Genomic DNA, 21,980 nt, shown 5'->3' with positions numbered 1-21,980 from the left:
TACTGGCAGAGATAAATCATATTTTGCTGTGTATGATGTGCACTATTTTTGCCCAAATTTTTGAGGGAAAAATAAGTATGCACATTTTACAGGAGTATATTGATTACATGCCATGGGTATAATAATCCCATGTATAATGCACACACAAATGCAGGTGCAGATTATACACAGCAAAATATTGGTAATTAAGGTTTAGAAGCAACCTTCAGTTAATGTGGCTGAGGCTGGTGCCTAGTGGGAACAGAGCCTCCTCAATCCTCTTGATAGAATTGCCCAGAGGGGGTCCAGGTAGACAGAAGATCCAGTGACAGATTTCTCTGCTCTTGCTCAGATTTGACGAGGTGGTAGCCCAACACCTTCATGATATCACCGCAGACTTTCTGAAGCTGAGAAACCTTCCCGTAAGGCAAGGACAAGCGCCAGGCCTCAGAGATTTTGAGGGCATCCCTGGAATCTGTAAGGAAGGCATGAGTACCTATGCCCTTGCCTCGAGTGATGTTATGCACCCAGGTCCTGAGGTGAGGCAAGAATTTCAATCCTGCATATTCATACATTCGAGCAGTCTGGGCCAGGGGGTCCCGGACCAGGTCCTCATAGCGCATGAGCAGGTAGTGCCGCCTGAGAGCTTTGGGCAAGGTCTGCGCAGCATTGTAGATCTCCAGCTGGCTTTGGCAGATGGCCTGCAACACATAGTAGGATTGGTCATCCTCCTTGAGCTTCTGCTGCTCCTGCCTCATCACAATTTGGTTATCAATCATGAGATGCTCCCTGGTGTGTTCTCGGGAATGGAACACTGCCCGGGGGTCCCGGACCAGATGCACAATGTGCAGATTGAGGGAAGGGTCCCTCAGCAGTGGGTAGAGGACCTGCAGGTTGAAGAAGCGCACCTCCTTGAGCACCACGTGGCTGTAGGAGCGGCAGGCCTTCTCTACCACGCCAAAGGGCTGCTTACTGCACAGGATCTTGCAGTGAGCCTGGGGTATGATCACATCCCGTGGGAAGATGTCACAGGCAGGGGGGGAACACAGGGCCCGGCTGGTTTCCCACTGGAAGAGGCTGGACTGTGTTCGGGGACCAGGTTCCATGTAGGCATCAAAGACACTCATGTCACACAGAAAGATGGCGCGTATCAGATCCCGCACTGCCATATGCAGCCTCCAGGGAGTGCTTTGTGTGAAGGTCATCCAGATGTGCCAGGCAGGCTCCATCAGGTAGAAGACATCTGGGTGCTGCCCAAAAAGCTGTCCCACTAAAGAAGAGCCAGAGCGCCAGGAAGACAGAACCAGCACGTGTGTGGTCTTGAGCCGCTCCTTGCTAGATGGGGAATTGAAGTCGTGGCTGTACAAATGGATGAAGAGAGTGAAGATGGCTATCTGGGAAACCAGGAACAATAGCAGTGGCTTTTTTTTGGGCAGTATCATCTTGCTGAAGTGGAAGACCTTTAAGGAACAAGCAGAGGAGCTGTGTTGGGCTGTTGTTTTGGTGTCTGCCTTCTAGTCCAAACCACCTTCTCCCTAACCCCAACCAATGAGCAATGCAGAGGGCTGGACCTTCTTGCAAGCAGTTCCCCAAATGCTCCTCAGAATCAATTCCTGTTCCTTGACAATAAGTTCTATTTGCTTTAGGCTCTTTTCTTCCTCTCTCTTGGTCTCTGTTGTCCATTGAGTTACCAAAATGTCTGAACTCAGCCACATTTCATCCATGTGGGGTCCCACCCTGGCACCCCAGTGACATCTTCACACAAGCCACTAGGCAAAGCTTAACTGCAGCCCGGCCCAAGTTTTGCTTGAAAGCCCTGTGATTCCTTCTAAAACTAAGGAAGATAAGGTGGCTTGTGAGGAATTGCATGAGGCCACCACCCACCCTCCTACCTTGAGAGTGCCACATCCTCCTCCTTTATCTCAGTTAAGCACGGGACTTTCAGTCCCCTAAGGTTACGGCTGCACGCTATAAAGCTGCTTGGCTTTAGGTTGGAGTTACCTCCTCAGTGTCAGGTGGTCGCCCCTGATTTGGTCTCATCGCATGGGACTAGAAAATGAGGAGCTGACCCAATGCTGACCTCACATACATGCAGGTAATAAATTACCCAAAACTGTTTAGGTTGAGTCATCTCCTTAACAGCCAGCTCTATAAAGTGTGGCGAGCCAACCTGAGAGCGCAGTAGTGATACCGTGCATGGCCTGCCAGCGGCGCTGCTGCTCTGTGGGAGTACTTGTCCGCTGGCCACAACCTACTCAGGGCCACCCCGTGTGGGTGGGCGGGTGGTGTACTGTCCAACCCTAGGGAATGCCATCTCATCAAGAATTTAAGGTTTATACTAAAAAAATGTTCTGGTAGGTGTCAGAATAGTATCTTTGTCCAACAGAACAAATATATTAGGTTGATTTGCTAGTTTTTAGATGTTAAATATTTAGAGAAGTGAACTTCACTTTGTAATTCATTCTAAAGCTCACACAGACTGGGGGCAACCCTGAACTTCTACCACAATCAGGGCTCACTTTGTGTGAAAAGACAACAGTCCTTAGTGCCATGCTAGAATATTATCCCGAGGGACATCTTAACCCTCTTTAAGGGGTTGAGATGATTCTGGATCATTTTGGGCGACTTCCTGATATACATAACTATTAAGACTCAAAAGAACTATTTCACAAAGGGTAAAATATTAATAGTAGCAATGTGTTAATTTGCACATCATGTATAACCCAGAAGTTCTTCCTTAAAGCTTTAATAAAGAAGAGAAGTTATATTTCTAGACGGTAACTGGAGCTGGATTTAGGGTTTTCAATTTTCCTGGTGACAAGTTTTATCACTAGTTTTTCAATAAGTTCTTAATAGGTGATAGTCACATGGTTCAAATTGTTTTAAAAAGTATTAAATATTGGGGGATCACTCTGTAAATTATATAAATGTCTAAGCACTATGTGTATACCTGAAACTTAAATAAAATAATATAGGATGTTAACTACAATTGGAAAATTAAAAAAAATAAACAAAAACAATATACAAAAAATATCATTATTATGGACATTAAACCCACAGACTCAGAATTTAAAAGCAAGCCTCCTAAGATTCTGCGTGCAGCAAAGAGGTAGGGGAGTCCTTGTCAGCCTTCAGCCTTGCCTGTCACACTCCAGGCCTTTAACATGTCACATGATAGGTGAGGGGAAATCCTGTGACATGCTGTGTGTCTGTCATAAATTAGGAAAACTTCCAGAGCTGTTTGTAAACAGGGTTAATGACCTACTTTTTAAACAGGTCATGATATCATTCTGAGGGGAAGGACACCTAAAATTTTTTTCAGCTTCTGAATCAGTAACTTCTCTATTTACTGACAGTCAGTATTTGCGTCTTAGCTGGTGTTTTGTCATCGCTGTCAGTGAAAAGTCTACTTCTAACACCTGTCCTCCATCTGCCCATTTCTAAACTTGCTCTCACATGGCAACTGAGTTCACTTCTTCATGTATCCTTTCAGTTGCTTTTGCATAACAAAAAATTCAAATGTATATGTGTTCTTAATTTTTTCTCTTTTTATAATGCAAAAAGTAGCAGGGTAATCCACACTGTGCCACACCTTGTTTCTTTAACTTAATAATATGTCTTGGACAGCTTTCAGTGGCCTTACCTAAAGTGTTTCCTTGTTTCTTTTTACCACTACATAGAATTCTATTGTGTGGATGTACGATGATTTATTCAACCAGTTTCCTCATTGATGGGCTTTTGAGTTATTTCCAGCTTTTACCATTTCAAAAACTTCAATAATGGCCTTTATGTTCACACATTTATTACCCAGAAGTAGAATTGCTAATTCAAAGAGTACCTATATATATATATGTACCTTTGTTACCTTTAGCTCATATAACCTTCATACTGATCATAAACCATGAGTACGGATATGTATACTCATGGTTTCATATGTACCTTTGATAACTGTTGCTCATAAAGCCTTCATACTGGCCATAAACCATTCTTTAGGTCCACAGCTCCAGAGATGCTAGGGAGTGGAGTTTAGATAAGAAATTAGGCAGCCACAGATGTAATGCTTGGAGTTTACTGCTTGCTTCCTGAAGAAGCAGAGCATTCTTTGCCAGTTCATGGGCTTCCCATGGAAGTCCCCTAAACCTTCTGGGAAGTGTGTAATGACCTAGGTCAAACCTTGTGTGGCCGTGGCACAGAAACCCCTCTCTTCCACTCATGACAACAAAGCACTTCCTCCCTGTGTGCCAAAAGGATCCAGGGAGGATCATCTCTCCTTGGTGGCCAAAAAGCTCTCTGCTATATGCGAGGAAAATGTCAATGAATGGTCATTCCTGTCTTGGCCATTTAGGTTAGTACAGGAACAGCTAAGTGTGCTCCTACTTCGATTAAACTTGAGCCCAAGAGGAAATGATTAGAAACTAAGCCATTATTGATAATGGCCCACTCTCTTCCCACCCTCGCCCCCCGCCACGTCTCCCACCCCACACTGCGAAGACTTTAGCAAGAAGTCTTCTCCCAAAGGCAATGTGAGCATGAGGATAAGTTTGGAACAAAGATAGGAGGCAATGGAGCAAAAGAGAGGAAAGTAAAGAAGAGAAGAACTTGACCTGTGCACAATTGTAAGGAAACTGGGATAGAATTTTATAAGCAGGATCTATAATCAACTCAGGAAAAACCTAACATTTCCTTGGGTTTAGAAAAGCAAACTTTTCAGAGTTACCCCTTCGCTCCCCCATCCCAGCTTTGAGCCAACCCAGTGCCCCGAGAGGGCTCGATGGCTTTGAGCTTGCCTTGCCAGCCAGTAGCGCCTGGCCTCTGGCCCATGCTCTCCCAGACCTGGAGCTGGCTCTTCTCAGCTGCCCTCTGGCTTTAGTTGTCCATGATGCTCAGGAATCCCCATGGAAACCCTGACTTCTTTCTCTGCTTTTTCTTTCCATGGGCACTTTCCCTGGGCAGAAAGAAAGTATGGTTTTGTGAAGTGGGTCCCATCTCTTATCACTGGAATCTAGGCACATTCTGGATCTAGGCAACCCAGGATGGACTGACCAGAACAGCTCGGGATACTTTAAGGTGTGTCTTGGGCAAAGCTCATCTCTGCAGAAACTGTAGTCAGTGGTAGAGGTGGACCTTCTTGAGGCCCTCAGAGAAGCGAGGTGATGTGGCTCCCTGAAGAAAAGAAAACCCGAAGCTGCTTACGGCAATCTCTTCTAGTCTAACCAGCTCCTTTCCCTGATTGTTCTGCACTCACCTCCTCTGTAGTCCTTGGAGTTGATAAGCATTTTGGGGGAGTCTGTGACCTGACTCCATTTCAGAGTCCCTAGTCCACCCTCCTGAGTGTTCTTTTCTGGCTGTTCAGTTGCGTGCTTGAATCCCACCCTTCCTGTTGCTGGAATCCTAAATCTGCTCATCTCTAGCCTGGCTTTGACAGTAAGTAGCCTCTCTCTTCTGTCTCTCAGCTCTCCCCATCATCCATTGCTGCCAAAAACTATCTTTTTAAAGCACAAGTCTGTCATTCCCCTCCTTAAAATCCTTGAGTAACTTTTGAGGGAAGCAGAGTTTCCCACCCCAAAATATTATTTTAAGCTGGTTATTTTAAAGAAACAAAAGACTCAGAAAGAATCATCAACTTTTCTATTAACTGAATAAAAAACTTTATATAGAAGACCTTCTCCCTGGAAGGGAGTCTGTTAATGATGGATAATTATAGTTTAATATAAACTAAGTATGATCAAAGTCCTCTCTGTGTCCCATTGTTAAAAATGTCCCAGCAAATATTTATTTATGAAATGTTCGCTTTTCTATCTTCATATAAATTAACTTCCTGCTCTTTGAAGTCCTAACCTAAACCCCCTCCTGCTCCCTTCTCCTTAGCTCAAGAAGGCATATAAGCCCAATCAGTCCTTGGGTCTCATACCCTAATGGAACCCACACATGAAACTTTGGTCATTTTCTCCTGTCAATCTGTCTCATGTTAATTTTTTAAAAATTTTGTATTGATTTATTTGAGAGAGAGAAGGAGAGACATATATTTGTTGTTTCACTTATTTGTGCATTCATTGGTTGATTCTTGTATGTGTCCTGACTGGGAATAGAACCCACAACCTTGGCATATTGGGATGACACTCTAATCAACTGAATTACCCTGCCAGGGCCTTATGTTAACTTGATTATTAGTTCAGCCAGAACTTAAAAGGGTAGAAGGAAAAATTATTTTTCCTTTCCCACACTTTGCAATTCATACAGACCGAGGGTCCTTGGTGATCTAATCTTTGGTGTCCCATCACTCCCCCCTTTTTGGTGCCTTAGGGTCCAGACTTTACTTTTAGCTCTTCCGAATGTGCCCAGTTATTTAGAAGCCCTGAGACATTTGCAAGACCACTACTCCCTCAAGATTCTGCCCACATATTAGCTTTCTCCCTCAAAGCTATCTCCCTTCCCATGAGACTTAGGTGTTCCCCAAACTTCTCACTCTGTAGTAAACAGCTGTAGGTGAATTACAACCAGCTCTTGAAATTTAAGAATAAACACTATGTCTCATGTTATTTACAGGTATGTGAAACTTACAAGTGTTGGGGCTCATCAAACAGTTGTTGAATGAGTGAATGAACAGTTGACTGGGAAGAGGCAACTTGTTCTTTTCTAAAATGCACACGAATATCTCTTTACTATCAGTTACTAACATTTAGGTGATTCCATTGAGTATTGAGCACAGAACCAATAATGTCTCAATTGCCTGAATCAAGATATTAATAAGTCAGACGTGTAGGTTTGATGCAATATGGCACAGTTAACCTCACTCCAAAAAAGTATCTACACTGAGCATGTATTAATTAAAATGGGGAGGAGGGGTGGAAATGAACATTATTTTAAGAAACATTAGAAATAAAAGCCCCATTGCAGAGCAACAGACTATCCCGATTACTCCCCTTGCTGTAACCAGCTCAGTTAGTAAAAGAAAAAAAAAGGAAAAAATCCTCAGCACATCCCATCATGACCACCCCCCAGAATAATTTAAAAACATGTTGCCCCAGTGATGGGCAACTGGTGTCATCTTGGCACACAAAGGACAGGCCCACCAGGCCCATCACTGAACAGTCATGACAACTGTAGGATCTTGACATAGGGGTGGGACCTCTGTCAGGTCCAGCGGCCGCAGATTGGCGACCTCATCGGGCTGCCTGGTTACAGAGGGCTGAGTTATAGATGTCCCCCAAAAGGTACAGTGTAGCCTTTTAGTAACAAAATGAAACAAAATGAAGACTCTGAGACAAAACAGATAGACATGGATTTAAGAGCCCAGCATTATAGCGACTGACACATTCCTAACTTAGATTCTCAGCTGAGATTATGCCTCCACAACCTGAAATTATAGAGGGCAGAAGATATGCTCAGACCGAGAATAGAGAGAACAAATAGAGCAGAGCTGGGGTCAGGACATCAACACCCATGTGCTTATCTCCACCGGGGCAAGAGGTGCCCATACGGTAACGAACTGTAACTAGGCTGAAAGCACCAGGAAGATGGGGCCTGTGTCCTCGCCATTGCTTTGTTTCTAGTGCCAGCGACTGTGCCTGGCACATGTTAGGTAAGAAACATCTATTGAATGAATGACTGAATTAACAGACATTGGTAAAACATATTTTACTGTTTAAAGTGCCCTCATTGACCTGGGTAAGGAAACTTCTAACTTCCAGTTCAAAGTTTCGGGCTTGTCCAAGACTATATGAGATAGAGGTCTCTTCTGCCTTGTCTGATGTGGTGGCCTCATAACTTAGTCTTATTTTCCATCTAAACGGCACTCCACAACTCTGAAAGCTCTGAAAGCTTACGACAACAATCCAATGAGGTATACAAGCACACCTCATTTTATTGCTCTTCACTGTATTGCGCATTATAAATACTGCATTTTTTTACAAATTGAAGGCAAGACCTCCACCAGCAAAAGATTATGAATCACTTTTTTGCAAGACTCTCTTGATTGCTGTGATCTGGACTCTAACCCACAGTATCTCCAAGGTATGACTGTATAGGACAGCAAGGATCCACACCCCCATTTTTTCAGAATAAATACACTGAACTTTAATTAATTGGTTCAAAGATCAAAATAGCCATGCTGGAATCAGAACCCAATTCTCCTGGGCCCCAGGTCCCCCAGGGTTCAATCACCACACTGTACTTCAACTGAATTAGAGAAAACCTGTAGCTCCCTGCACCGCCAGCCCGCCCCTCCCAAGCACCTGCACAGAGAAGCTGAAGGAAGTACAGAGACTTGAGCTCAGAAGCCAGGATCTAAACAAGTTACATACTTCACGGGACTGGCTACCAAATACACAGAACAGCCCTGGCATCCTAGGCTCTTTCACCTTTTTTAGGGATGGAGCCGCGTGGAGATGGAGCAGCTCCTGGCAGGCAACTTGGGCTTTCTCAGGAAGATTCTCCATCCGTCCGTCGGCTGCATCAGCACCCTTCCATTGCCGTTGTCACTGCAATCCCAGCTTAGCTGCCCCAGGTTACCAGATGCTGGGCTCCTTTAGCCCTGGCGTGATAGCCCAGCTTTGGAGGTGTATACAGAGAAAACCGTTCTTACCTCGTTAATACTTGGGCTTTAGGGAGGGGCACTGATAGCTGAGCTGTGCGGCTCTTCTCCTGGCTCACCAACTCCCTTCTCAGTTTTCTTCTCCTCCTCCTTGCATTTTGCATAACTGTCCCTTCTAAGAGGAAACTCCACTGCCCTCCCCCTTCTGCCAAAGAAATGGTCCACCTTCCAGGATTGGGTAGAGAAAGCATTCACTCCCAGGGAACTTTGATATCAGCAGCTTTAACACTGAGAGACTCAAGGGGTGGGGAGACTGACTGCTTGAGATAGGCTGGACGCATTCTCGCCCACAACTGGGAGATGATCCTGGAATGTGCCCTCCTTTAAAGGAGCTGGAAAGATTAACTCCCTGAGGGCGAAGTGAAAAAGAAAGGAGAGCCCTGGGAAACTGGGAACTGAGGTCTAGGCAAACCACCAGTTACAACCAAAATGCCCACAGAATCTTAAACTTTACTCCTCTATATTAATCTTACCTCTTGCAAAAAAGAAGGGGGATGGAATGAGAAAGCTATTTTTGGATTGCATCTGACTGTTAACTCTAAGCTGTAATAGCGAGGTGTGTGCAAAGACAAAGAAAAAGAAACAAGTTAACATCAAAGATTATACCTTCTTATGAGCTGTGTGTCCTTGGGCCAATTGTATAGCTACTCTGAGCTATTTTACATAGTTGTGAGTATGAAATGTCAATGTAAGAAACATTTAAACCTATAGAGAATTTTTGTGAATTTGTTAGAGCCAAACTGATGGCAATTGCTGGGAAGGACAATCTCAACAGACTGAGAAAATGCTCCTGAAACTGGCAGTTTTGCACCTTATTTTATACATTGCAATCAAAAGAGACGACATAAGTGGGTTACATGAAATCCATTGGTGACAGATTAGGGAGGTGGGAGAAAGCAAAGGAGAGGTGCGGGGGGAACCTTTGGGATTGGATGAAGATGTAAAATGATGGACACTTCTTTTGCATAGGTGGGTATAGGATAGTTAACAGTCAAAAATTAACACGATAATAATAACAATAAGGGGATTTGTGGTCTCCCTCTGGTGCAGTGCCTGTGCTTAGGGGTCCAGATAAAGGAAATTACTTCGACATTCCAAAGGTATATTGTCATAGATGCAAAAAGACAATAGACAGCCTTAATTAAGGTAAAGATTGACTTTTGCCAGGGAAGATTCCAGCCTAGGACATGACTACCGACCATAAACTTCTTTTAGTTAGAAAGCTTTAATTTCAGATCATCCTTTGTGGTTACTTTAGGTCCCAGAGTTTGTAAGGCTGCCATGAAGATCACCCCTGAGCTTGTCAGGCCTCTTTTTGTCCACAAAACAGTAGACGAAAACATTTATACAACATGTGCACGAGTGAATATAAATTATGGTGGAGTGTAGAAACCACTGACGTTGGATTTAGCCATCTGGGCAAGTCATTCCACCTCTTTTAAGCCCTGGAATATCAGTGTAAAATAAGGTGTAAAATTCAGTGTAATATATGCATATATATGCACCTTATAGAATTTTTGTGAATGTTAAGATTGGATTAATGCGTATAATGCCCCGATGAGATGTTATAACAGTAGTGAGTTAAAAAGTGATAGTTATTATTGAACCATAATAACTTCTTATATCTTAGCAGCTGCTGGCTCATTTTCCAAGCCTTGAAAGAGGGAGAGCAAGTGGAGTTGCCTGAGCTCTGGATAACCTGGGAAGTATTCTACTGGTTTCCATCAGCAGAGACCCCTAAGGCCTTATTGCCGGCACAAATGACCAGCCATGTGGTGGTTCCTGATATTGATTTCACTTGTGTGGCCCTCCCTCCCTATTTCTCTTAGGCAGGGAGAAATTTCTCTCCCTCAAAGTAACTACGTGCAGAAATATAAGTTGAAGAGCCAGAACTTGGAAGTTGGTGGTTCTGCTTTTATTCTTATTATCCAAGCAATTCTTGTTAATTGTAAAAAACTGAAAATACAAAATATACAAGGAAGACAATATAAATTCCTTTACATTTTGCTGCTCAGAAAAAACCACCGTTGATCCATTCTCCCACCCCCCACCCCATGCATGCAGAAATCTGTAAACTTGAGATCACACTGGAAAATACAGGTTTGTATTGTACTTGCTTTCCCTTGATCTTTATTTTATTTTAAAACATTTTAAATTATAAAATTAAAATTAGGGCACAAAGGTACAATTTAACTAATAATATAAAGGCACTACCACTTAAAAAAACAAACAAAACAAAAACCCAGAGCAGTGCTAAAGCTGCTTAAGTGTCTCTTCCCTTCCATGACCTCCCCCCACACTCATTCCTCAGAGGTGCCCGCTTTCATGAGTGGTTCCTTGCTTTTCCTTGTAGTTTATCACCTTAAGCAATACAATGAAAATTTCCCCAGTTTGACCTTTATTCACGTAGAATCATACCACATGTATTCTTTTGCACTTTGCTTTTTTAATTTCACATTATCCTTGTAAAACTCATCATGTCGAATATATAGTTTTTTTGTTTTCATTACTGTGTAGTATTCCATGTGTGACTACATCACAATTGTTCCATGATGTTGTTAATGGACATTTCAGTTGTTTATGGTCCAGAGCCATAAGTAAACATTCTAGACGTGTCTCCTGGCACATATCTATAGGGGATGCTGAGACATGGGCAGGGTTTGGCTTTGATTTTTTTCACTTCACACTGTATCGTAAGCACTGACCTATGTCAATAAACATGGAAGACATTACTTTGAAAAGATTTACTATATGTCAATATTTCAATGCTCTATTGTCAAACATTTATATTGTTTCCAATTTTCTCTATGACATATAGATTTACTATACATCAATATTTCAGTGCTCTGTTGTCAAACATTTAGATGTGTCCAGTTTTCCCTATTACATGTGATGAATACAGTGATCTCAATAGTTAACAAAGCACTCGACATAGTCCTCAGTACAGGTAGCTGCCCCATCTCTCTCCTTACATGTAATGCCATATATCATAGCATCTTTAACTTGTGATTCATAAATCAGGACTAACTATTGGAAATACCAAGCTGGAAGCAGACATTAATTAAGAAATAGGCATTCATAGTAATTAAAATCCCAGAGTATCCAAAACAGAGGCATTCCCAGTAAGTAATTACAGAGTGTGAAGACCATGAACAAAGATAATTATAGCTACTGTTCGTTCAGAGCTTGCTACAAGCCAGGTACTGCACTTCACACTTAGCTGGATATCGTATTCAGTCTTCGCCATGGCCTTATGGGGTGTATTCCACATTTTCCAGATGATATAATATGGCTTATAGTGCAAAGCCCAGACTCAGCTCCAGGTTTGGGATCAAAGCCGAGGCTTACTTATCAGGCAATGCTACTTCCCTGCATTATCGTGGAGCAGAACTATTGAGTTTATTTCCTTTTGCTGTATTCCATCAACGTGCAGGGCAGAATTCTTTCTACAAGTATAGGAATAGAAATTTAACATTCATAAACAGCAAGAACTGCCCAAATTCCCTGTCCCACCATGTAATCCCCAGCCCTTGCTGAACTCATGGGGGTGTCTACTAACCTCATGTGAAAAGAAAAAGAAACAACATCTTTGTCAATTGCTGATGAACACTGGTAGTTGGTTTTGCTGTTGTTGTTTTGTTTTGTTTTTTCAGAGAGAGGGGAAGAGAGGGAGACATAGTGTGAAAGAAATATCAATCACCCGCCTCTCCCAACTGGGGACCTGGCCTGCAACCCTGGCATGTGCCCTGACAGGAACCAAACTGGCAACCTTTCGGTTCAGAGGCTGACGCCCAACCCGCAGAGTCCTACCAGCCAGGGCAAACACTGGTAGTTTTAATCCAGGCCTTTATAATGTTCTCTTTATGCTTTTTTGAAGACTGCCCACATATAAGGTCACTGAGACACACCCTAGTCCCAGAATAATTCGTGTCACCTACCGTCTTTTTCTTGATAGGAATTCACGCTGGTAGAACGCCAAGGAGCAAAAGGAAGGCATCTTCTGGTCGCTGGCATCTGGTCACTACTAGGCGGTAGTCCGCAGTTCAGATATTGGGCTGTCAAAGGTCTATACTATTCCACAGCACCAGGAAGAAATTTGAATGCCAAAGACTGAGATCCAAGCCCTCTGAAGGAAATTTCACAGAGAAAATACCATTTATTTTTCTAAAGCAGCACTGTCTAATAGAACTTTCTTTGATGAGGAAATATTATGTTTTGCACTAATTCAGGAGCCATTGCCACATGTGTTCATTGAACACTTGAAATGTGGCTGATGTTACCATGTTGGAAAATGTAGTTAAGGTTGAACAGATCCAATCTCTTTCTGAAAAACAGTCTCAGAAAATCTGATGAAAGACAAAGACTGTCATTACAGAAAAATGCACCTTTGCTCATCATACAAACACAAAATCAGACCCAGGTTCAAGGGGTTCTCTTAAGTTAAGAGTCCCTACAAAAGGCTGCATGTACTTCAGGTGCTTCTTAAAACATGACAGTTGTCTGCCAGGGACCACTATTCAGCAAAGCTTTGTGCTCCCTTCCTTGATCTTGGATCTTTACCGTCTTTACAGACTGGGTGAAGAAACCTGGGTCAGCCCCTGAGTCAGAGTCTGATTTTCGTAGGAGTCAAGAAGGAGTTTTCTGCTGACTGTGTTACTGTACATAGTTCGCTACTTATTAATAAGAAAGGAAACAAAGGGTATTCAACATTGAGCTTAATAAACTGGGGAGCATGAGCCTGCTTGTTTAGCCAGGACATTTACAGATTTGTTCACGCGCTGCCTCTGAGGAGACAATCCTAGGAGCATAGGAAGTCTCCCCAGGAGCACTGTCCATCTGCCCCCTCTGGTACCAGATGGTTGGGGGGCATAGGGGGAGGTACTTGATCATCGAGGCCTGTCAGTCTAACTAGGGGGTGAACTCATCATGAGCCTGCAAAAGCTTTGAAAGTGATTGGTTGTTTTGAAAAAAGCTCGTGGTTATAACCCCAGGGGTACAAAGAAGCTCACTCTTGCTCAGTGACCTTCACTCTCCCTGTTCGTTCATGTATTCTCTCTCACCCCGCAACATACACAGCCATGTGGGTGCAGCAGCTGTGTGGGCTCACAGCAGACGGTACAGGCTCCGAAGGACTAAGTTTTAATATGAAGCATAAACTCTGGCCACTGGCCTTTGTTTTGGCTTCGCTGAAGACAAGGTTGGACTTAGTCCAAGACGGGACAAACAGAGGTAGGACATTGGAAACCCAGGGGCAGAACATCACTCAAATAAACCTCGCTACAGCACAGTCTCCCGTGCGTGGGCCCATGAAATGCTTTTCTCGTGATCCCGTGGAAGACCATGATTTCCAGTGGCAACAGTCACACTACCCACTTCTGCTACCTTTACCCAGACCACAGCTCCTGGTGCACTAGGATTGGACGTTCTTCATTGCTATACTTGGTTACATGTCTTTGCTGTCCACTGTGACACTTAAAGAGCAATCAGGCTTTCTCTGAGTTCCTTCTCATGCGGGGACCCCAGCATTCCTCGCTTTACTCTGTATGCATCAGCCTGCAGCCTGAAACTTGAGTGACATTACACTCCCTACATTATGCTCGCCAGCCCTAGCTGCTTACCAGAGTCTGCTACCAGGCCTGACTAGGTAGGGTGCAGGCTAAGTGGCTGAGTGCAAAGAATAGATTCTGGAGGACCGGAGCATTCTTTTGGGCTCAGTATCTGCAAGCTGCAGAGGCTGGACGTCTGCATTCTAGCGGGCCAACCCCCTCTGAAGAAGTGTTCCAGGAAGGGAATTCTGGTGGCTGTAAATAGTATTATAGGTGGACAGCTGCTGTCAGTAAAACTCACTTCCTTGATTTGGGCCTTGGGAGTGGACACCTGGGTAGAGATCCCCTGGCAATAGTATTTGTTTCAACAGTGGGACAGTAAATTGAATTAGGGTTGGTCAGGATTAAGGAAAAGGTAAACATGATATTAAATTTCTTGTCAGTTCTTCCTTTCTTGAGGCCCTTTAACAAGGCAGAGAGGTGAGAAAAATAGGAAACAAAAAGCCAGGAGCTCCTTGTAAAGCTTTATCTTGCATGTCTTTGGTGGTTTGGGAACTTGATGTTATCTTATCTGGGACAGGGCCAGGGCACGATCTGAGAATTCTGCCTCCAAGGACTGGAGGTGATCCATTATGCGATCAGGGGAGGATAGAAGGGCGACTTCTCCTGGGCTGTGACTCTGTGGTCGTTGATCAACAAGGCCTGCCTATTCGACCACTGAATGTCAGATTCGCTCCCCTTCTCTTTGTATTCGCAGCCACTGTCTTTGCCCAGGTTCTCAATTTTCCTCGTTTGAATTTCTGTCAACAACTCCTCAATTATTCTCTCTAGCTCCAGTCCTGCCCCCTCCAGTCTTTGCTCTGCCTGTAGCTAGAGTGATCCTTCATTGTGTGGATCTGATTCCTGTTCTCTGATGAAAACTACAGTGGAGCTCATTCTAGACAATATGGAAACTCCTTGGCATGCCATGAAACACCTTTTAAGAATTGGTGTCTCTCTACTCTCTGTCATACTCTCCTTCATGCAATAAATTCCAAAAATATTTGTTGGGTACCTGTCACATATCAGGGTCTGATTTAGGCCCCTAAAACAGCAGTGAACAAAGCAAACAAAATTCTCTGCCTTTGTGGAGCTTGCATTCTATTGGGTAGGGACAAACAAATCAATAAAATGTGTAGCATGCCAGCATGTGGTAAGTGCAATGAAGAAAAATAAGGAAAGAAGAAAAATAGAGATTGTGACTAGGAGTCGGGGCTGTCTCAATTTTAAATCGAGGGGTCAGGGAAAGCAGCATTTTGGAGAGGACCTGAAGGAGGTGAGAAGAATGAAAAAAAAAAAATCTGAGAAAAAACCATGCTTGGCAAGGGAAAAACAGGTGCAGAGGTGCTAAGCCAGGATGCATAAGGAAAACACTGTGACTGGTCTGAGTTAAAGGGGACAGGGAGAGTATTAAAAGAGGCAGTTGATGCCCTGACCATTTGTGGCTAAGATAGTTGGGTGGTGTCCCACAAAATGAAAGGTCACAGGTTCAGTTCCTGGTCAGGGCACCTGCCTGGGTTGTGGGGTTGGTCCCCATTCGGGGCACATGTGAGAGGCAACCAATCGATATTTCTCTCACATCGACGTTTCTCTCCTTTTTTCCCCTCCCTTTCCTTTTTTCTAAAAATAAATAAATAAAATCTTTTTTTTTGGTTTGTTTTAAGAGGAAGCTGAAAGGCAACAAAGAATCAAGTGGGACAAATTGTGTAGGAATGTGCTAATCCTTATTAGTGGGAATTTAACTCCTACTTAGGGTGAAATGAGGCGCTACTGGAGATTATTTGTTTAGGAATGACCTGTGTTCTAAAAATAATCATTTGGGATACAGTGAAGAGAGTGAATCATTAGAGGGTCAGGGCAAAAGCTGGGAGATCAGCTAGGAGGCTAGGCAAGGGACCAGTGGCTTGGATCAGGGTAGTGTAAGTGGAGACAGTGGGTTCTGAAATATCTATTAATACATCCTTCTTAAAAGTTGAGTCAAATAATTCACCAATGGATTGGCTATAGGTAGGAGAGAGAGGAGTCAAGGCTGATTCAAGGATATGGTTGCCAATTTTAAAAATGAGAATAATTGGACCCTGGCGGGATGGCTCAGCTGACTGGAGCATCGTCCCATACACCGTAGGTTGGGGGTTTGATCCCCCATTGGGGCACATACAGGAGGCAACTGATCAATGTTTTTCTCCCACATCAGTGTCTCTCTCTCTCAAATCAATAAAAATATCTCAGGTGAGGATTTCAAAAAAATGGGAATTATTGGGTTTGGGATTGGAAATTAGGAGTTTCATTTTGGATGTATTAAGTTCCAGGTGCATATTGGACATCTAAATGGGAATACCAACCAGGCAGTTGGATATATAAATCTAGAGTTAGAGGAAAGGTCCAGGCTGGAGGTATATATTCAAGAGTCATCGACAGAGAGTGGTATGTAGAGCCATGAGGCTAATGAGAACACTCGAGAAGAGTGAAAAGCTAGAGAAGGAGACAGAGGAAACCTAGGCATCACCAGCAAGTTAAGAGGAAAATAGGTGAGTGAGTGTAGTGTTCCACAAGCCAAGAGAAAATGTTTCAAGGAGAAAAAAGAATCAGTTGTGTTAAAAGCCTCAGAAAGATTAAGAAGGATAAAGACTGTATATTGATCATTGGATAAAGACTGTATATTGACCAGCGGATGTCATTAATGTCCTTTACAAGAGGATATTCTGTGGAGTCATAAGCATGAAAATCTGATGACAGGAAAGGAATTGTAGGCAGGGAAGACAGCCAACTCTCACCGTTTAAAGGCGAGGAGAAATGGGGCAGTATTTGGGAGGGGAAGTAAGGGCAAGAAACAGTTTTTTAGATGGGAGAAGTAACAGCTTGTTTATTTGCTGATGGAAATGATCCAGAAGAGAGAGGAGAATGGTTGCGGTGCGGGAATCAGGTGTACACAAATGGAGAAGCTGGCCCCAATCTGGAGGACGTGCAACTTCATCCTTATTAATAGGAGGGAAGGCAGAGCGTATGCGCACGGGTGCAGGTAGGTGGGGAGAATGATATCCTGTGGCTTGGTGGACGTTGTCCTGTTGGTTTTATTTCCTCAGTGAACTAGGAGATGATGCCATGTGCGTCTGAGGAGGGGGAAGGGTTTATGGAAAGTTTGAAGACAGAGGAGAAGATGCGGAATGGCCCTCTCTGGCTGTGCTAGGATAATGTGGGGAGGGTTGGTGAGTGACACTGATGGCCTTTTCAAGGTGAGCGGTCGTAAGCTGCGCGTCAGAACAGTTAGTACAGGTGTGTGGCTTCAGCTGTGCCCAGCGGCTGCGCTCGTGCTGCCATAGGTGGGGAGTTAGATTTAATCAAAGCTGTGTTCTGTCAGGAAAGTACGCTGAAGTAAGAGAGGGGAAAGGGGACCGAGGGTGTATTCAGAGGAGTGATTATAACAACGGGCCATGGAGTCTAAGCTGGATAAGAGGTGAAACAAAGAGATGAGGGGAATAACAGAGCTAAGGAGGAAGACAAGCTTTTTAAAAAAAGGAGGTTGAGAGTTTAGGAATCGGCACTTTGGAAGGACCACTGATGATAATGATGATATCATGCAGGGACAGGGTTGGAGAGTGAGAGGGCGTGAGCCTTCGACGAGGGTAGCACAGTCTGGTTAACGTCAGAATCAAGGTCGGGCATTTTTAGGAAGGAGGGAGGCAGAATGGTCTGGAAACAACAATGAGGTACAAGGAGGGCACCTCTTCCACTGGGGGATGTGGGAGAAAAACAGCTACCTCTTGAGACTGCTTCAGAGGAAGCAGTTCCTCAAAGGAGTCCCAGGTTTCCTTTAGAGCAAGAAGGTGAGGGGAAAAAATTCAGACTTTGAAAAAAAGGGAAATTTTGCCAATACTGACCATGAATTCCTGAGGGTTTCAGGAGGTGGAGGAGGGTGAGAAAAGGGGTCAGAAAATGGACGTACAGGGCCATTTGGGATGAAATGCAAGACCTAGGATCTTGGGCCACTTGTGTGACTCACATAAACCAGAAGAAAGGGAGTCACAGTCACGGATAATGATGGTCTCAAAGCAGATAGTGGTAGCTAAACTGAACACTGGAGGAACGGGAGTTGTGAAGGATTTGCCAGGAGAGTCCAAGGTGCTCTCTCTTTACTCTTAGCAAAGATGGTATGGCAGCCAGGGGAGGGCTGTTGTCTTATCCGGACTACCTGAGGCGCTAGGAATTGAGAAACCATCCTGGACATAAATGGTATCAACACTTCTGCTAAGGATGTGAAAGCATTTGGAGTCAGCTTGACCAAAGAAACAGGAGTTTTGGTTGAAGGAAGAAAGGAAAGGAATGGTGGAGCCTGAAACCCTGAAGGGCAGGGTGGTTCTGCAAGGGCAGGGGTTCTGGGTGCTGACTCAAGAGACGAGAAAGCTAGAGATACTTGGTTGGAGTTGTTGCAGTGGCTCATTGGTGCTGCTAGATGCCATCTTTCTGTAGAATTTCAATCTACTGACTTATGGCCATATGAAGGCTACTGCATAACTATGACTCACATTTAAATTCCAAACAAGAAATAGGGAAAGGTTTATAGATGAAGGGTGTATACCTCCTACGAAGCAAAGATGCAGACGTACTTACAGTCTTCTAAGTTTTTCTTAGGTCACGTCGGTTGGACTGATAAAAGCACCACCATTCCTTTAGGATTTAGCTAACTACCTTCCTTTGTTTTGAAGTTCAGCTCATGCCAGCTTGAACTGTTAGGCACTCCAGGTCTGCTTACTCAGAGCCCACAATAGGTCGCGGTGACCCTCCCAGTTTCCCGTCTCTGTGCCCATGCCCTGTGCCATCAGTCTGATTCTGGGCTTAGTCATGCAGCTCGTTTTGACCAAGGGGACATTTTTAAGCAGAGGCATAAAAATCACTCATGCGGTTAGACATGCCCTTCCTCTTGTGTCTAAGCCACTGCCATGAGGGCGAGAGACCCAGGACTTAGAGTCGAATCATCATGGTGAAGCTATCCTAGATTAGCCTGCAGCAGCTCCAGACACTTCAGGGCACCCAGCCAAAATCAGCAGGACTGGCTAAGCCACCGCCCCAGATACAGGAGGAATGAACAGTTATTGTTATATAATCCTAAAGTTACGTGGTTGGTTGTTACTCAGCATTATTGTGGCATTAGATAATTAATACAGAGTTCTTTGGGCAAAGCTCTGTGACAAACCTTAGCCTTGGCTCCCCAGCTCATGGTGGGGAGCCCCTGTAGGACAGGGCCACTTTTTATCGGGGTATATCCAGCACCGAGCACAGTGCCTGGCGCATAGGAGGTACTCAGTGAAAACTTGTGACAGGAATAATGAGTGAACCTTTGTTCAGTCTTCAAGAAAGAACTTAGTGCTTCTCACATAACAGATGCAAAATTCCTCATAACTAAACAGTGAAGCTACCATTGAAAAAAATTCTCATCAGAGATCGAAGTGCTTTTGTTCCTCAAGTACAATAGTCATTTCTTAAACATTGGGTACTTGGTTTTATATTTTATTATATTGTATAGATTAGTTCAAAGATAATCTAAACCCTGTAAGTACATTTTGAACTCAAAGGTAGAAAGTAAATAAGCAGAGATGATTCAAGCTAGATATCCTTATTGTTATATTCAGTGCACACTACTAATCCATTGACATTTCTTAAACAATGTCAAGGAACTTGAATTGCTTTGAAAAAGTGACAGCATTCAAACAAGTGCTGGCAAAGATGTGCAGAAAGGGGACCCTTTTGCCTTGTTGGTGGGAATGCAGACACTGGTGCAGCCACTGTGGAAAACAGTGTGGAGATACCTCAAAAAATTAAAAAAGGATCTGCCTTTTAACCCAGAGACCCCATTTCTGGGAATACATCTGAAAAAGCCCAAAACACTAATTCGAAAGAACATAAGCACCTGTATGTTCACTGCAACGTTGCTTCCAACCTCCAAGATATGGAAGCAGCCCAAGCGCCCATCAGTAGATGAGTGGATAAAACAACTATGGGACATTTACACAATGGAATACTACTAGGCTGTAAAAAGGAAGAAAATTTTACCCTTTGCGACAGAATGGATGGACCCAGAGAACATTATGCTAAGTGAAGTAAACCAGTAAAAGAAAGACAAATAGCCTATGATTTCGCTCATATGTGGAATCTAACAAACTGAAGTAACAAGCAACATAGAGACAGACTCATAGATAGAGAGCAGGATGGCAGCTACTGGGAGGGTGGTGAGGGGGTGGAGGGATCGAGCAAGAAGGAAAAAGGACTCATGGACACGGACAACAGTGTGCGGGTTGGGGGGCAGGGTATAAAGGGGATAAATGGTAATGGAAAAAGTACAATAAAAATAAATTTTTAAAAGGACATTATTTATATTAACATAAAAAAGAAAAAGAGAATTCTCAGTAGGGATCTGCAGAAGAAAATATATGTAGTAGCCCAGGCAGGTATGAGAGTGTAAGGTGAGAATATCATCCTTATAAAAGGTCAGCGATCACATGACATGACACATTTTGGGGACACTGAGCACAAAAATAGGGTTTCTTCAGAGAACTAGTAAAAAAAGGCTGGAAATAACTAATATGTTATATGCCGATTATATCTAAATTAAAAAAAAAAGGCTGGGTGTGGAGGGCGGTGTGGAGGGCACTGTGGAAATCTGAATATAAGGTCAGGGGCATCTTTTACTCAGCAGGGATTCTTACAACTTCTGAGCAAGGGAATGACATAATGAAGTGTCAGGTCAGCCTTAGCTGCTAGATTCTAGCGGTATGGTGTGGGGCGGTTTTTGTAGAAACATGGTTAATAGTCATGTCCGATAATTTAGTGCCAAAATACTATTATGCAGATAATATTCCCATTTATTTTTAAATCACATGTCATTAAAGTCTATATTTATGCTGGATGCACATGACCAAGGAATTATTTTGAGATCATAGGCTTGCTATTCTCTTCCTGACAGTCATTTAAGCTGTTGTCCATTGGGAGTCCATGAATCATTACCCCCACTCCTGCTGGTACACTTCTGTGAAAAACTAACTATAGCCAGGGGTAGAGGTCCGAAGGAAGAATGAATGAAACTTTATGTAGCCAAAACCACAATCAGCATTGGGATAAACTGTCCTAAGTGCTTTTTCCAAGAGCACATTTCCCTGAGTTGTGGTAGCATTTACCTTTTGGGTGTGAGAGTATCATTTTTTCCTTGAAAGGTGTTTTATAATCCACTAGTTTTATTTGCTACATGGGTGTCACTATTTGTTTTTATTCAAGTGGAACTTAGAGTCAGAGAGGATGGATATCCAAAATTTTATGTCATGTTGGTGATAGAAGAATGTCTTTTCATACTTCATTCTTCTATACCTGTTTTCTCTGCAATGTTCTCTTCTCCACCTTACTCCCATACCACCTTGCAAATTCCTTTTCAGCCTTCTAAACCCTGTTCAGACACGCCTTGTCTGTGCAACCTTTCTCTCTCCTACTCCCCAACCCCAAAGATCATTCTCTAGGTTGTACGGGCCTTGAAGGTCTTCCCTTTTGTGCCCCCAGCATCAAGCATAGTGTCGAGTACGCAGCAGGTACTTGATTAAATGTTCTCAAATATAAGGGGAGAGAATCCAAAGGCAAAAAAGGAAAATTCTAAACTCTTCTAATAGTTTGCGAAAAAGATTGAGGGGCAACCACCTAAAACTATCCCCAATGTGATGCATTTTTGTTTTTCCACTTTGAAATGTCTGGGCAGGGAGGTTTCACAGCCCCCCTGTGGCTGTGAAGGAAGTGTCAGTGTGGCCCCTAAGCTGTTCACTGCAGGGGGTCCACACCTCAGGGGC

At 43.5% G+C, this 21,980-nt stretch overlaps 1 protein-coding gene across 1 annotated transcript; it reads right to left on the bottom strand.

Annotated features, from left to right (window-relative positions):
- CHST4 (carbohydrate sulfotransferase 4) lies at positions 1-8,519 on the bottom strand. The gene is given in 3 exon segments (XM_054579028.1): positions 1-280; positions 282-1,439; positions 8,340-8,519. Coding segments are annotated over 3 exon segments (1,311 nt in total). The 5' UTR covers positions 8,418-8,519; the 3' UTR covers positions 1-205.
- Positions 8,520-21,980: the final 13,461 nt, after the last annotated feature.

The sequence above is a fragment of the Pteronotus mesoamericanus genome, unplaced genomic scaffold (genome assembly GCF_021234165.1).
Source record: "Pteronotus mesoamericanus isolate MK-2021 breed Mesoamerican mustached bat unplaced genomic scaffold, CSHL_Meso_final contig_52, whole genome shotgun sequence".
Taxonomy (NCBI): Eukaryota; Metazoa; Chordata; class Mammalia; order Chiroptera; family Mormoopidae; genus Pteronotus; species Pteronotus mesoamericanus.
Note: the sequence above shows the minus strand (reverse complement) of the source record. Positions and strands in the feature narration are given on the sequence as shown.